General features: G+C 42.1%; 1 protein-coding gene across 8 annotated transcripts in view; it reads right to left on the bottom strand.

Annotated features, from left to right (window-relative positions):
- The window catches only part of WWOX (WW domain containing oxidoreductase), a 681,681-nt gene that overhangs the window by 518,232 nt on the left and 147,518 nt on the right, over positions 1–15,931 (bottom strand). For all 8 annotated transcript variants that reach the window (XR_013347695.1, XM_077831295.1, XM_077831288.1 and 5 more), the window contains one exon: positions 5,674–5,762. Coding sequence is in view for 7 of the 8 variants with exons in the window: in XM_077831295.1 (XP_077687421.1) it covers positions 5,674–5,762 (89 nt within the window). In the remaining variant the exon portion in view is untranslated. The remainder of the gene's footprint in view (positions 1–5,673; positions 5,763–15,931) is intronic.

Raw genomic sequence — 15,931 nt, 5'->3', positions numbered from 1 at the left:
GAGGGGTTCTCTGCCCACAAGAGAAAGTCTATTTAAAACTCTGGGAGACCCCTCCATTTTGTCTTCAGCTGGCTAAAGAGAGAGTCTCTCCACCCCCAAAGATACCTGAAAGAAACTGGAACAAAGGACAGTAACTACAGGGGGTGTGAGTGATTGCTGGACCCAGACTAGAAGGAGGCTAATCTGTAAAAGAAAGCTTACTGGAACTGGTGAGGTTTTATCTGTATTCAGTTTGATTAGACATAGACTTGTGTATTCTATTCTATTTTGCTTGGTAATTCACTTTGTTTTGTCTGTTACTACTTGGAACCACTTTAATCCTACTTTCTGTATTTAATAAAATCACTTTTACTTATTAATTAACCCAGAGTATGTATTAATACCTGGGCGGGGAGGGAACAGCTGTGCATACCTGTCTATCAGTGTGATAGAGGGCAAACAATTTATGAGTTTACCCTGTATAAGCTTTATACAGGGTAAAACGGATTTATTTGGGGTTTGGACCCCACTGGGAGTTGGGCATCTGAGTGTTAAAGACAGGAACACTTCTGTACGCTGCTTTCAATTGAGCCTACGGCTGTTAGGGGACATGGTTCAGACCTGGGTCTGGGTTTGCAGCTGGCTAGTGGATCTGGCTCAAACCAGGCAGGGCACTGAAGTCCTAAGCTGACAGGACAGGAAAGCAGGGGCAGAAGTAGTCTTGGCACACCAGGTGACAGTCCCAAGGGGGTTTCTGTGATCCAACCTGTCACACTTACTTTTTAAAGAATCTGAATATACCTAAACAAGGAAATCTCTGGTGTTCACAAGACTCATAGCTATATCTGATACACCAAATGAAACTGAAGTGATATGGTGAGCAAGTGATCTCTGCTTCCACTGAGATGGAGTCAAGTTTAGGTTTTTAATTTAAAAAATACTGATTATTAGCTGGTGAATCCGTTTATGCAGGCAGGTTTAGTGAAGTACAATGCCACCACACATAAAAGTTTCACCCTAATTTTACTACGTACATTTCAAATGCAGTCAACCTTTGATCTTATTTAAATGTAAGATATCTGCTGTCTGCAATAGTAACTTTTCAGTTATGCACTTGTTTGCATATTTAAGTGAACTTGGATCCTTTTTAGATGTCTCTTAAACTACAATATTGGCTGGAACATTGCTTTATGTCTGAGTGGCACTGAAAGAATGCCAAAAGTATTCTAAGCTCAAAAGACAAATTGAATAGTTCAACTGTTACTAGTTCTAATTCATAGAAAGTATTTCTATATGTGCCAAAGGGATTAATAGTAGAGGGCGGGCCCGGGTTCCCCCCAAACCTCCTAACTCCTGGTCAGACACAGGAGGAGTTGACCTGGACTGTGGGTTCATGAAAACGGCCAAACTGTCTGTGGTAAGATTTGGCAGTTGCTGACTGTTTAATCGTTCTGATTGCAGCAGGACAGCGGTTACAAATGTTCTTTTGCCCTCATCCAACTGCTAACACTTATTTAGAGATCATTTCAATGGGAAAAGTGAAAGTGCAGCCACAGTGGTGGAGGGGTTGCACATGCCACAATCCATGCTAAGATTCAGAGATGCAACCAAGCTATGACTGAGACTGGACTTTGAAATGAACCAGCAACACTATAATATTCCTGAACTGGTTTTTTGTGAAGAATTTTTGTGAAGAATTTGCTTCTGTGGCACCTTTAGCCACAACATATGTTCAGATGGTGTAATTTTTCTAAGCATTTCTTTAATTCTTACAGCCCTCTCTACCTATGCGTGCTTGTCCAGCACTCATGTGACCAGGCCAAAATAAGGCAATCTGGGACCCTAGGCATACTGCAACAAGGACACTTCCTCTTCTCCATGGGTAAATTTCCCGTTTGGAGTGACAGTGGCAAACTGCTCCCCTTCTCTCCCACTACTGGCACCTGGTGGTCCCTCTACCCTCAGGAGGACCAAGCATTGCTTTAACCCCCATACGCCCCACCAAGTATTTACCTCAGCAACTCTTCCAGTCTGCTCTCAGCTAGCTCTCCTTTATGTGGTCCAGGTGCTTTCTCTAAAGCCCAGTTGGGAGTCAGCTGATGAGTCACAGGTACACTGAACCTGGCTCCCCAATAAAGGCACCAGTCACCCTATGACAATGAAATTTTTTCATTCTTCAAGTTGCTACCAGAAATACTCAGAGTCTTATATTCTAAAGGAGGCAAATATCTCCCTCTCTCCCCCCCCCCTTTTTTTTTTTTTTTTTAAGATGATTGATCAATCACCAGGATTTGCTACCTAGAAATTGTCTGATTGGCTTCAGAAATCCCCTGCAAGGATGCGTCATCCTTTGATGTTTTGGGTATTTCTAGTTCAGAAATGCCTTTATACCAGAATGGATCAGTTTTAGATCTTTTACCCAGGGAGAGGACTTTGGATCACATGACCTCTTTAAGGTTCTTCCCTGATTTACTATTAGACAAGGAAAAACCTGCACCTCATCTAGAATAATGGAGGGGACCTTGAGCATACTCAGTGCATCTCCTGATGTCCTTCCCTCCAGCCTGATATCTGATGTCATTCCCTAGAGTCAGAATCCGCACCTGGGAGGTAGGAGGGCTTGAGCATCCAAGCCAACATTCTGTTTTATTCAGTTCCAGTCAACAGGGGAGCAGCCCCTGAAAATGTTAGCTGATGAAGAGCCTGGGCACTTCCCACTGAGGCTATAATGGACGGAGGAGATTACTGAGAGAGCCTGAGAGACCTGTCTTCAGCTCCAGAAGTCTAAGAGGTTAAACACCAGTGGCTTCTTTAGAAAAATGCATTGCAATAAAAATTACATTTTTAACAGGATCAAATAGTTCCTTATTGCTCCGTAGCCTGGTGACGACAGGCAAGGGAGATGAGAGAATGATTGTTTTTCCACTCACAGGGTTATTATCAAAAAAGGGATTGTAAAAATTGCATCTTGGGATTGCCATTTGTATCATAGAATTGCTTACATATCAAATTAGGTTTGTTTACCCTTTCTCCTTAATTACTAGCACTGCAGCACTACTTGATATCTGAAAATCTGTGCTTTTTGTGCTCCACATATCACCACCACTTAGACCCAGGAATCAGAACTCAGCTGATAATTTTGTCATCGATGTAGGAAGCAGAAGACACTTTCGTGTTTCTCTTATGCTGCTATTTTATTGGTACGGTGCCAGGGGTTCGAGAAACAGGCATTTGGAGATTGTAAAAAGCTGTCTACTTGGCACAGCATATATCTCTTGACGCACAAGCACAGCTATTCTGGGTGGCACGCTGCAATGGGAAGAGGGAGAGTGCTAGCAGCCAAGGCTCCCCCCCTTCCCACCTACATGTGGGGGGAGGGGGATACAGGAGCCCTAGAGAAGCTGCTCCCTGTGCTCTGGATGCCCCTTACTCTCCTGAGAAAGTGTGAAGAATGCACCACAATCTATCCATAAGATTGTAAGATCCTGGATTCTCTAAGTTTGTTTGTACAGCACCTAGTACAAAGGGACTGATCCAATTGGGCCGTGGATACTACTGTAATAATAATAAACTACAGATAAAAACATTTATTAGTGTAAAGATATGTTTTGCAAGACACACACAGCAGGCAATGCAGTAACAAGACACAACTACTACATAATCACTTTTCTGAGCACACCTAGATACAGTTTAAATCACAGAAATCAGAGCTAGAAAGGTCTTCTAGCCCATTCCCCTACCAGTGGAGATGATTGTAAGGAGATACAAGTGAGCTGTAGCTCACGAAAGCTCATGCTCAAATAAATTGGTTAGTCTCTAAGGTGCCACAAGTACTCCTTTTCTTTTTGCGAATACAGACTAACACGCTGTTACTCTGAAACCTGCTCCTCTGTAACAGATAAAAGATCTACTGCTCCCAGCTGTGTGCGGCATCTGAATTCTATCCACCATCACAATTTAAACAAATATATTGTTCAATGCTCATTTTGGTGAAACCCCCACAAGTCTTATGACAGACACAAACTTTAAGCTTTTATATAATACTTGAGATCACACACACAAAGAGCAAGGGTTCAGGATGGAAGGCAAAACTGTGGATAAAAACACTGACGTATCGTATTGTACCACTAAGACAGTACTAGTGACACTTTCCAAACGCCAATGAAAAAGAAGGGAAAAAATAAGAAAACTTTCAATAATAGAAAGACAAAATGAAGCCAAAGGGGATGAGTTGTTACCTCTAATATACTGTACAAAAACAAAATGGACATGATTTGCATTAAGAAATTGATTCCACATTGTCTCGTGCTTTAGATGACAATGGGTGAGACTTTTGCAGATTTTAAGTCTTCCAGGAAAATTTGAATTGAGCATACTTCCACTTTCTGGTTTAAAGATACAGTATATGTCTACTCAATGGTTCAGGCTTGGTGACAGTGACATGGAATTGCAGCATTCACATCAAGTTAAGAACTGCACAGGAAAAAACGTTATGGTCCTTAACTGGCCTTCTACACTTTTTTCTTTGGTAAAGCATATAACATGTTAAGAACCAAGAAGCAGCAAAATCAGATTGCTTATCTCTTCTCACAGTATGAGAGTGGTTGGTACTAAAATATGGCAATGTTTCTACAGTTGGTCATTATGTTTTACACACAAGAAAGTTTTAATGTAGGAAGATGTGATATGATAAGAATAGTTACACAGGATTTTTGGCAGTCAAGTAACTGGTATTGAAATTCAGTTTTGACAGTTCTCTGAATCTGAAAGGCCTGTAAGGACTCAAATGTCATCTGTCTATCCATGTGAGATTTAGCTTTGGCAATATCTCAAAAGCAAACCTACCATTCTTTCCACACGATATTTTTGCCACTACAATATTTTCCCCTCCAAAGATGTCTAAAAGTGTGTACTCTCTTGAAAAGTACAGTATGAGGGTTATGTTACAGAACTATTTTGTAGGGTGAAAAAAATCACTATTAGGTTTGAATAGTCAGAACAACCAGAGTGGGCCAAAATGTGGGTTAAAGCACAATGGGTGGAATTTATCCTCAACACCTTGTACTTAGTGATTCCAAATCATACCTTAAAGTTTGCGATTAATTGATCTGTTCAATCTAAATAAAACCATCTGGAATCTTGCCTGATTATTTCAATATAAGTTATCCAATTGTTAAGTGAACTTGTCATCTTACTTAATTTCAATTTTTAAAGCCAACCACTTCACAGATAGATCTGGAAAATAAAGGCCCCTAGCCTGTAGGACTATTTTTTAAAACATTTTTAAAAAAGAAACAGGGAGAGCACTGAGTGAGTGCTCATTCCTGACCTCAGACTGTCTTCCAAACCACTGGAAACCTGACAAAAGTTGCCTAAGCTGTTTTGGATATATTTTAGCTTTGGCCTTATTCAACAGTCGCAGACTACCAATGTCCCATTAAAGTTGGAATTATACACTGAATTGTCCGAGATCTGTAATTAATTTTCTCTCTGTGCAAAAATAAATATTCTTTAATTGATGTAAAAATATGCACATTGGAAAAAGACAATTCAGTTCCTGTGAAAAAGCTGAATTCACCTATTGTAGTTTCTAAGTCAATCCAACTGTGATGAATTCTACCAATTGTGCTCAGCTGATAAAGACATTAAAATAACAAGAAGTTATGATATATAATCCTCTGTCTGACTACTTACACATTCTTGGATTTGAATGCTTCAGCAAAGTGCTGCACACTGTGAAGAGAAGCGAGGTCTAAGGTCATAGCTTCTACCTTGGCTTTATGCTGCAACGAGAGAAAATTAAAAAAAAAAATAAAGATAAATAACAGCAAGTTTAGTTCACGGTATCATGTTACAGTAAATGTGTTATGGAACATGTCTGAATTCCCTTGTTTAACATTAGAAGCCCACAGTGAATATAAATCATGAAAATGAATGGACGAGTGTAGCATTCAATGCCAAGTGCAGTATTCTAAGTTTGCGGTTCTGCTAAACACATACACTGCATGGTATACAATTTTATATAGCCCAATAAACTGACAGCAGACAGTTTTAAGGTTAACATGATCTCTTCTTTCTCCCACCTCGCTGACATTTGTGAGGATGCAAATCATGAAATAAAAATAAAAAGTAAACAAATAATTATTGTTTAAAAAGAGATGCACACATTTAATATACCATTATAGAAAAAACACACATTACATATCACACAAAATACTTTAAAACATTCATACTTTCATTCAACCGCCTCTAAAGATAAAATAGTCCTAAGGCTGTCTATAATATCCACAGCAGTTGATATAAAAGATAAAGAAAGGAGCAAGGACAGAATTTTATACAAGTTTAGTTGGTCACAGCATCTTTAGAGGAGACTGCTCATACTTAAGGCTGCATGTTTGTTACGGAAGTCTCAGATTCAGGCACAGTCTTCTGCTGGGGCAGTCTCGGGGCACCGCACCCCTCCAAACACACACACACACCAGCTGAGTTTGGGTGTGGGAGGGGCCAGGGGGACGGGACAGGGTGAAGCGGGCTCTGGGCGGTGCTTACCTCCGGTGACATCCCCCTCGGTCAGCTGCTAGGCGGAGGCATGGCCAGGCAGCTCTGCATGCTGCCTCCACCCAGAGCACTGGCTTCGCAACTCCTATTGGTCGGGAACTGTGGCCAATGGGAACTGTGGTGGTGGTGCTTGTAGGTGGTGCCTGCTTCCGCCTAGCAGCTGACCGAGGGGGATGTTGCTGCTTCCAAGGAGCTCCCCCAGGTAAACACCGCTCAGACCCTGCCTCACCCGTCCCGTGCCCCAACCCCCTGCCCCCTCCCACACTCAAACTCGACTGCTGCTGGGGGAGGAGGAGGCGCGGAGCCAGGTAGGGAGCCTGCTGGGCCCGCCAACCTACCCAAGCACCAGCGGGGGGTCCCCCCCAAGCAGCCAGGCCACCCTCCCCCAGCAACTGCAGAGCACCGGGGCAGCCCCCCCTCCCCCAAGTTTTATTCCCTGGTATTTTTAGTAAAAGTCATGGATAGGTCACAGGCCATGAATTTTTGTTTACTGCCCATGACCTATCCATGACTTTTATTAAAAATATCCGTGACTAAAATGTAGCCTTACTCATACTCCTAAAGTCAACTTTTCAAACAGTGGAGGCAGAGGCAACACCACAAAAGGCTAGCCCGAACTTTCCAGCATTATCCATTGAATGGATCTCAATAAGGTTCAATTTAAAGGCCTTTGTCCACAGTTCTGTTGAACTGTTTTGACTCCATACCTCAGAACAAATGAGCTAAAACAGTTACCCAGTGGTCTAGAGTCCTTGCAGTCTATTTTCACTGTAAACCTTGAAGGCTTATGGGAATCCCATTGTCCAGACACAAGTAGATTGCAGCTCCTTCCAGCCACAGTCCTGTCCTATGAAAGAAGTCCTGTTCATCATGTGAGGGTGCATTGTACCTGCAAAATGCAGCAATGTTCCATCCCCTGGAAAGAAACTGTTGTGCCTTTAGTCTCGCCCCCCAAGCCCTATCTTAGAGTCTGGAATAATATGCCTGGATGCCCATGATTTTTCTGCAAGTACTCCCACCCAAAGTTGTGACAAACAAGTCTTATAGATTACCACTGAGGGCATTATAACCACTCACATCTGTGCCTTTCTCACTTCTAGTGATCACAGCTGTCTCTCACAGCTCCTGATTCCACCCCCCATATGATTATCTAACCAGGTTTGAACATGCTTTCAAAGAACTGTGACACTTTTCCATGTCTTCTCCCCGACCACCACCGCCCTCATTTGGTTAGGTGGATCAGTAAGAAAGAAATTTGTGTGACATTTCACTTAATGCCCAACCATTCTCCTACAAATCAGTATAATTGTAACGTGCAGGTTGGACATTAGCATGAGTTGAAGAAGGGAGGGGGCGGAGAAGGAAGAAGCCTCAAACATGGCAGTAGAGTGTAGTAAACTGAAGTATCTGAGGTTGGATTTTAAGATAGTGTAAACCCTGCAGGTGGCCCTGCTGAGCGATGGGCTTTACTGCGGTCAAGAAATAATAAAGTGGGCATATTTGGAGAAACAAAGCATAGGTGGTGTGGAGGGACCTGTCAGCACTGGGAGAAGCAGATTTGGCCTCTTCCAACGTCTTCATAATCCCACCTCAGTGATGCTTCTCTCTTTTCCTCCTTCTTCTACTTTGTTGACACCCAACGTGCCCATTGCAATTATATTGCAGGTGAGGATTAACTGAAATGTCACTCATACTCCTTTCTTTCTACTCCAGCTGATCTTAAATTGACAGCGAAATAAATATAACTAAGATTTCAGCAGACTCAATTCCCATAAGGAAACATGATGGTGCTTTGAAAGGGCTAAAAACAACTTTCTCCAAAACAGTCTTGCCACCCCCACAAGCTGCACATCACTAAAAAGCTGGAATTAATTTTGTCCCACAGGAAAATACTTTCTTTTGCTCAAAGTTCAGAGAGGCCAGCAAGACAATTCTGGCTAGCCTGGTGCAGTATTCCTCAACTGCAGCTCCTCTTCAGCTTTGCAGTGTTAAGCTGTTTATTTAATAGTGTTTTTTTAAATTATTGTTGTTATATTTCTAAAACATTCTGCAGTCTTTTCCAAGGGGAAAAGAACAAAAATGCTACAAACACAAGGACAATAAGGGGTCAAAACATCAAGTAGTTCAACAGGCTAAACCACAAGCCGTTCGTTACTATGCTCTTGGGGACAGTGATTCAAGTCCACACACTATTTCTCAGGTAATACTTTCGCTCTTGGTGTCAAATTTCAAGTTTCTGCCACTGACTACAAGAATGAAGAGGAAGGGCCTCCAATATTGCGAGTCCAAAGGAAAAACATGTGGTACCTCCAATATACTTTCACAAGTAGAAATTCACTGGAGTATTAGGCCAGATTTGTGGATGGATTTACTATAGGTGTAAAATGGGCAGTTTAAAAAGCATGAACAACATATTAAATAACATAAATAGCCAATTGTTATACTTGGATAGCAAATGCAAGCTACAAGTATGGATTTCTTGAGCTTTGTCAGTTCATCCAATGAACTGGGACCACCATCTCTGTCAGTATAACCAACAGCCCTGTATTTCAAAAAGTTAAACTTATCTTTTCTTTTGCTGCTTTTTTAAGTTTGTCAGACACGAGGTTAGAGAGAATGTCAATGAAAACATTTCTTGAGTAATTCAAGGAGGGATCCCCAAAATGTCCTCCATGGAAAAAACATGTTCAAGTGCACGTGAAAGGTGAAAATTACACAAGACAAAGAAATTCACTTACATTTTTCCAGGATGGCTACTGCTATTCCTGCTGTAATTCTACAGAGGATCATAAGACCCTGGGCATCAAATTAAATACACCACAGGAGAGGGTAAACTGTGGCAGCATCCCATTTAGGATAAGAGACACATTTTTTAAAAAGCACAATAAACCCTTCCTTGTCTGGAGGTTTTAGTTTAAGGGGGAAAATACTTCTTCCTGAATTACCAAACGGACCGATAATGGAATAAGCTCAAACAATTTAGTATGACATCCCTGAGAGTCACTTACTCAATAGTGTTCACATTAAAAAAATCTCAGCTCTCATCAATGTACTGTATAATCAAAACAAACTATGATTAGAATAATGTTCCTCTGACATCTTCCCTTTCCCTTTGCCAGTTTCTTCTGGCTTCTCCTCACCACTGCTGCCCTATGAAATAGGTTACTTGGTGTGATTGTGACACCAGAGATCAGCCTTCTTTCAACACCCTCCTTACAATTTTCTCCTCACTTCGTTTGCATTCAATTATCTTGCATAAAGTGCCTTTGTTCATTTACAAAAAATGTTTTTATTTATCTCACAATATTTCCAGTGTTATGTACCAGGAGAAATGGAAACAAATAACAACCAATGCATGCACACAAGATCAGAAAAGTACACTTGGACGTAAACAAACAGGCAAACAACTGATTATCACATGGCTTGGAACTGCATGGGTTTTCTTCAAGCAGTGATTGACAAAGAAATGAATCTTGTACCATTATTGTGGCCTTTGGCAAGCTACTTCACTTTTCTATCTCAGCTTCTCCTCTGTAAAATTTAGATACCAATTCTTACCTACTTCCCAGAGGTACTGTGAACATTGCTTAAGGTTTGTATCATAGCTTCCCGGTGTGAAGCACTAGGCAAGTGCTAAGTATTGCAAGCCTTAAACTCATTTTTTCTTAATCATATAAAATATAACATTGAAAAACTATAAATAAGACTCACACTTACATTACCAGGTCCTAATAATGTGATAATATCAGCAACAACCATTGATGTGTGCAGCCTTGTTATACAGTAGCTCAGCATTACCTGTGTCATCGTGCTTTCCTGCTATCTCTCTATATACACATGTAGCATGCAAGTGTAGCAGTATTTATACAGGTACTAAAAGAAAACATTTTTGCTAAAAGGTATCATTACTATAAATGCAACATACCGTCAGAACTGATTGTTAATGGCATCGTGCAAATTCTGACCTAATGTTCATAATTTTATTATGCTGATGTCTCTCACCATTCCACTTTACATATTTTAGTACTGAATTATGCCTCATTTTATGTTGTAAAAATCTTAAATGGGACTTGTCACTTTCACAATTGCAAGAGACACAGGAGCTTCACGCTGACATCATAACATTAATTCACTAAAGCAGAGAAGAAAGCTCCAGAAAACATTTTTATTTAATTTGTCAATAAAAATATGACATTAATGTTCCCTCCACTACTTAATTTTAAATTAAATAATATTAAAGAGGGACTGGACAGCAGATTGGATTTGGAATAGTTTATAGAGCTTTTCACCTCTAAATCACAAGTTTATTATCCTCTGGTAGCTATTCAATGGACTGTACCAAATGAGCTGGTACCCTAAATACAGTTTCCGGTGGACAGATGTCCACTGATCACATCACAAAAAACAAAACAAAAACAAAACCTTTCACAAATCCGACCTTTTGCGTCCATCTCAGTAAACAGGCCATAGACTGAATGGGCATGATGACTTGCAACCCATTCACCCATTCACATGGTGGTGGTGCTTCTACTGTCTCTCTGACAACTCTAATTAAAAGGATGTGAATTAGTGTCAACTGAGACAATGATTTGGAGGTGAGGATTTTTGACCCTTAGGCAGTGCATTGAGATAGCTAATTTATACTTCAGTTAGGCCACCAAACAGATAACTGATGCTAGCAACTTTTTCCCAGTACTATCTTGGCCCATATTTAAGTCAACAGCCAAGAGAGGAAAGGCTCAATGGCCCATTAAAAATTATCTTAGCCAAATAGCTTCTCTAAAATACACAATGAAAAAACATTTTGAAAATATGCACAGAAATTCTTTCCCTTCTTATATCCCAATAGCAAGGAAAAAAAGAGTCTTACCTTACACTAGTGCAGTGGTTCCCAAACTTGTTCCGCCGCTTGTGCAGGGAAAGCCCCTGTCGGGCTGGGCCGGTTTCTTTACCTGCCGGGTCCGCAGGTTTGGCCGATCGCGGCTCCCACTGGCCACGGTTCGCTGCTCCAGGCCAATGGGAGCTACTGGAAGCGGCGCGGGCCGAGGGACATACTGGCCGCCGCTTCCCGCAGCCCCCACTGGTCTGGAGCAACAAACTGCGGCCAGTGGGAGCCGCGATCGGCTGAACCTGCGGATGCAGCAGGTAAACAAAGTTGCCCAGCCTGACAGGGACTTTCCCTGCACAAGCAGCAGAACAAGTTGGGAACCACTGCGCTAGATGGTTTTATGCATAGGTTTTTAAAATATTTTCAAGTATTTGTAGATAATTGTTTGGCTGATTTGAAGAGAAATTACACTGGATAACAATTTAGTTTTGTATGTAACCTACTTGCCATGAAGAGCAAAACTATTAAAAATCCTCAGAATGTAATTGGAACTATTTTACATTCAAGACAGAAAAATGCTTATCAGGCCGGAAACTAAAAAGAGTGAAAACACTAAGAAAACTGGCAATTTCACTATATGCTATGTATTCGGGTTACAGCTTAAAAACTGTTTAAAAATGAACACTACCTGGTACAGTAGTTTGGCAGTAAACATGATTGTGCATTTATGTGTTGGTATTGAAGGAACCTTTTTTCATAGTGAATTTTTCATTCTAATGTAAGTGATGATTTACGTTAAATATAGGTAAAGCATGGTTACATTTTCCTGAAAGATTGCAAGGAAGTGAAGAGCAGTACAATAAGTTGAAGCATAAAAGCTTTCTCTGTCATAATATTTATTATAATGGCATATCAAATAGCTGAAATAAATAATGGATGACTAAAGGTAAATTCATATGATAAAGAATACTTCAGCAAACACCATTACTTCTGACTGCTCTAGTTTTATACACAGTTGAAGCTTCTTAATAAACATGCTGTAGCCCCTATATCTCATGTAAGTACTGAAAAAAATTGAAGATATACTTAAAAGGCAACATAGTGGTCATCAGCTAGTTTACTATATAATTATACTCTCAGCGGATACTGTCTATATACTTTATACATTTAAAAGCAGTACATCACTAAAAATATCAGATTTTTTGAGAAGACGATAAAAGAAAAATAGAATGCATTTCAGATTAATAAAGAAAAATCCAGATGGCAACCCCTCTCCTGCCTCAGGATATAGGTAGTTCTGAGGGGCCAACACATATATCTGTGCGAACAAACAAAAACCCATCACATGCTGTGCAGATGGACTGAGAAATAGACAATGTTTAAGAATAAGAGACTTGTAAGAGAAAACCAAAGAAAGGTCTGTAAAGTAACCATCAAGTATTTAAAGTAGCTAAATCTATAAGACCCAAAATATAACCTCTATGTGACAAGGAAAAACTAAATAAATTCAAATTTCCATCTTGACAAAGCAGACAAAGCTATAAACATGCCTGACAATTTGACATGAGTTGTGACAGTTAACAGTGTCCAACAATAGATACTACGGATGGAAGAACAAAACAAGTAAGAGGCTTTCATTCTGGTTTAAGACTGTGAATATTGCTGTACCTAATGTACACAGCATATGGCATTTGGTGCAAAAATATATTTAGGTAATGCTAGCTTTATATTGTCATGCATGTATTTTGAGTGCTATGAAGTTACCTCTCATGTAGCTGAATAGGACAAATGAATCACACTGCCTTAAGCATAACCTAAGAAATATATCGGATGTTTAAAGAATAGGTCCATGCACTACATTTGAGATAACATATTGATGTCCATTAGAAGCCATTGTGAATGGAATAAATTTATAGTCATTTTTCCTTTCTACCTCAGCAATTTCTATAAAATACATTTCCTATTTGCACTTTAACTTTAACATTTTGATTAATTATTTTGTTAACTCCTTAAAGGTGACCTGCAAGGAAACATTAATTACATTTACTTGTTTGCTCCCTTTTCTGATTATTTCTGATACATGAAGACCTTGAAAGGGATTCCGTTTGTTTTGTTAAAGGGGAATGGTCCGTACTCCCTCCCCTTTTATTTTTAACCATTAGAAATTCTAGTCTTCCCTGTTTTTTCCTGGAAGAGTTGATGGATGAATGGACAGAATTATGACATCAGATATGCCATGAAAGTTCAACCTGATTAACTAGGCATGGCAGTGATTTCAATTCAGACTGTTTAATTTTTTCCTCTTTGTTTTTCTTAAAATCTATTTATGCCAAATCCGTAATTAAATGGTTAAGAGAGAAACTATATTTGTTAATGATTCAGTGTTACTGCCCCTTCAAATGAAGTCTTAGAAAGCTCATAATCCACATCTAAGACCTCCAACCAGGTTTCCAGCAAAACAATGAAATACCAGGCTTGGCATTCTGGAGATTTCCAAGTAATGAACAAGGAAATTTTTTGTTTAAAATATAAAAAGAGTTCAAGCTTCTTTATAGATCACAAGGAAAGCACATAGCTCCATATCTCCCCTTTTTAGGTGACTTTTAAGAGCCATACCATAATATCATTATGAATGATTTTTATATCAAAATACATAAGAGACTTTTTCCAATGCTGAATCCCAAAACTCAAGGGATTCACAGAACAGGAAGCAAAATCCTATTCCTCTAGGCTTAAAATATTGGGAAATGTTAAAATACTGGTACTTGATGATATTTTATTGTTACTTTAATTTATGTATTTATTTTGGGCAGGAGAGTCAGCACTTCCTGCATTCGTTTTCCCTGGTCCTGTCAAATGTGATTTCATGCTTGAAGAGAGCTTTCCTGAAACCTGATATTGGTGCAAAGATACACACTTGTACGCACAGCTGGGGACCTCTCTGTCTGAGGTGATTAAACCCTAATTTTCCTCCCAAAGGGAGAGCCTCTGAAATGGAAACTGATTGCCAGGTTACCCACTCTTGATAAAGCTAAGGTCTGTGCTATATAGGGCATACAGACCTGAGGGCTATGATTAGCATAGCATTCTTTTAGGACTACTGGTCATCCTTGAATCTCCACCTTCTCATGTCGTCTGGATTTTTAGCTGGTACCTTTCACCTACCCCTTCTCAGGGGGAACGAAGGTATGAGATGATTGACAAAACCCAGAGAATAAAGGACACCACAGTTCTCAGAAGTACTGGGTTTACAATGGCGCCAATGGTGCCAGGCCCACACTGGGAAGGGGCACATTACAGACCCATCTAACTCGTCCATGTGGCCAAGTTTAGCCCCTCGCCCACGGTGGTCCAGCGTCTAGGCCTTGCTGTGTGAGTGGCTCACCACTGGTTCCCAGCTCACCTAAGGGGGCTCGCCGCCCAACAGCCAGGCTCCGCCATGCAGGCTGGGCTGCTGCTGGCTGCGTGGCCGGTGGGCAGAGTCAGGCCAGGTGGGCTGAAGGGTCAGTAAGCACAGCCAGGCCAGGCGGGCTCTTGTGGGGGGTCGCATCCCAGGGATCTGCCCCACTCCCCAGCATGGCTGCAAGCATGCCCACTACCTGTGGGGCCCTGCCTGCTTCCCCAGGGCCGAGCCACTCGCAACTGGTGCAGAGACAGGGCCTGTCTCGGCCAGCATGGGAGGCTCAGCTGAGCCCTGCCGGAGCCTGGCCTGGGCAGGCCTCACTCCCACTCCTGCCTGGCTGACTGTGCTGATCCCAATGGGCCAGAGCGATCCCCGCCTCAGGACTGGACCCAGCTGCGCTGCCTGCTCAGCCCAGTGGACACAGTCACCTCCCAGAGGGGCCGGTGAGTGTGGGTCTCTGGGGAGTCGGGGGGGAGGCGGCGCACTGGGCAGTGAGGGGGGGCTGTGGATGGGGGAGAGGTTTGTGTGTTTTGGGGCACTGGGCACGGAGATGTGGGGGAGTGATTCTGGCCAGTGGGAGGTGGGGGAAGTCTGTGTGTGTTGGGATGCTGGGCAGGAGGGGATCCATGGGGAGGCATTAGGCAATGGGGGGATCTGTTTTTAGTGGGGGGGGGGTGCTGCGTGGGCCAAATTGTGCAGGGTGCTGTGAAGCTTTTACGGGGTTGTGTGGGGCAGGTGGGTGCTGGGCATAGGGATGGGGCCCGGGGTGAGGGGTTTTAGGTGCAGGAGGTGGCTCTAGGCTGGGGCTGAGAGGTTTGGAGTGTGGGAAGGGACCCTGGGCTGAGGCAGGGGATTGGGGTGTGGGAGGGGGTATGGGCTCCAGAAATAAGGGGTTCGGGGTACAGGAGGGGGCTCTGGGCTCAGGCAGGGGGTGAGGGTTCTGGCTGGGGGAATGGGTGCTGGGGCTGAGGGATTTGGGGTGCAGGGGGCTCTGGGATGGGGCTGAGGGGTCCAGACTGCAGGAGGGGGCTCAGATCCAGGCCAGGAGGTTGGGGAGAGGATGCAGGCTGTGGGAGGGAGTTTGGGTATGGGAGGGGGCTCAGGGCTGGGTCAGGGGGGAGGGGTCAGGGTGCAGCCTCCAATCAGCGCTTACCTCGGGCAGC

Source organism: Eretmochelys imbricata, chromosome 12 (genome assembly GCF_965152235.1).
Source record: "Eretmochelys imbricata isolate rEreImb1 chromosome 12, rEreImb1.hap1, whole genome shotgun sequence".
Taxonomy (NCBI): Eukaryota; Metazoa; Chordata; order Testudines; family Cheloniidae; genus Eretmochelys; species Eretmochelys imbricata.
Note: the sequence above shows the minus strand (reverse complement) of the source record. Positions and strands in the feature narration are given on the sequence as shown.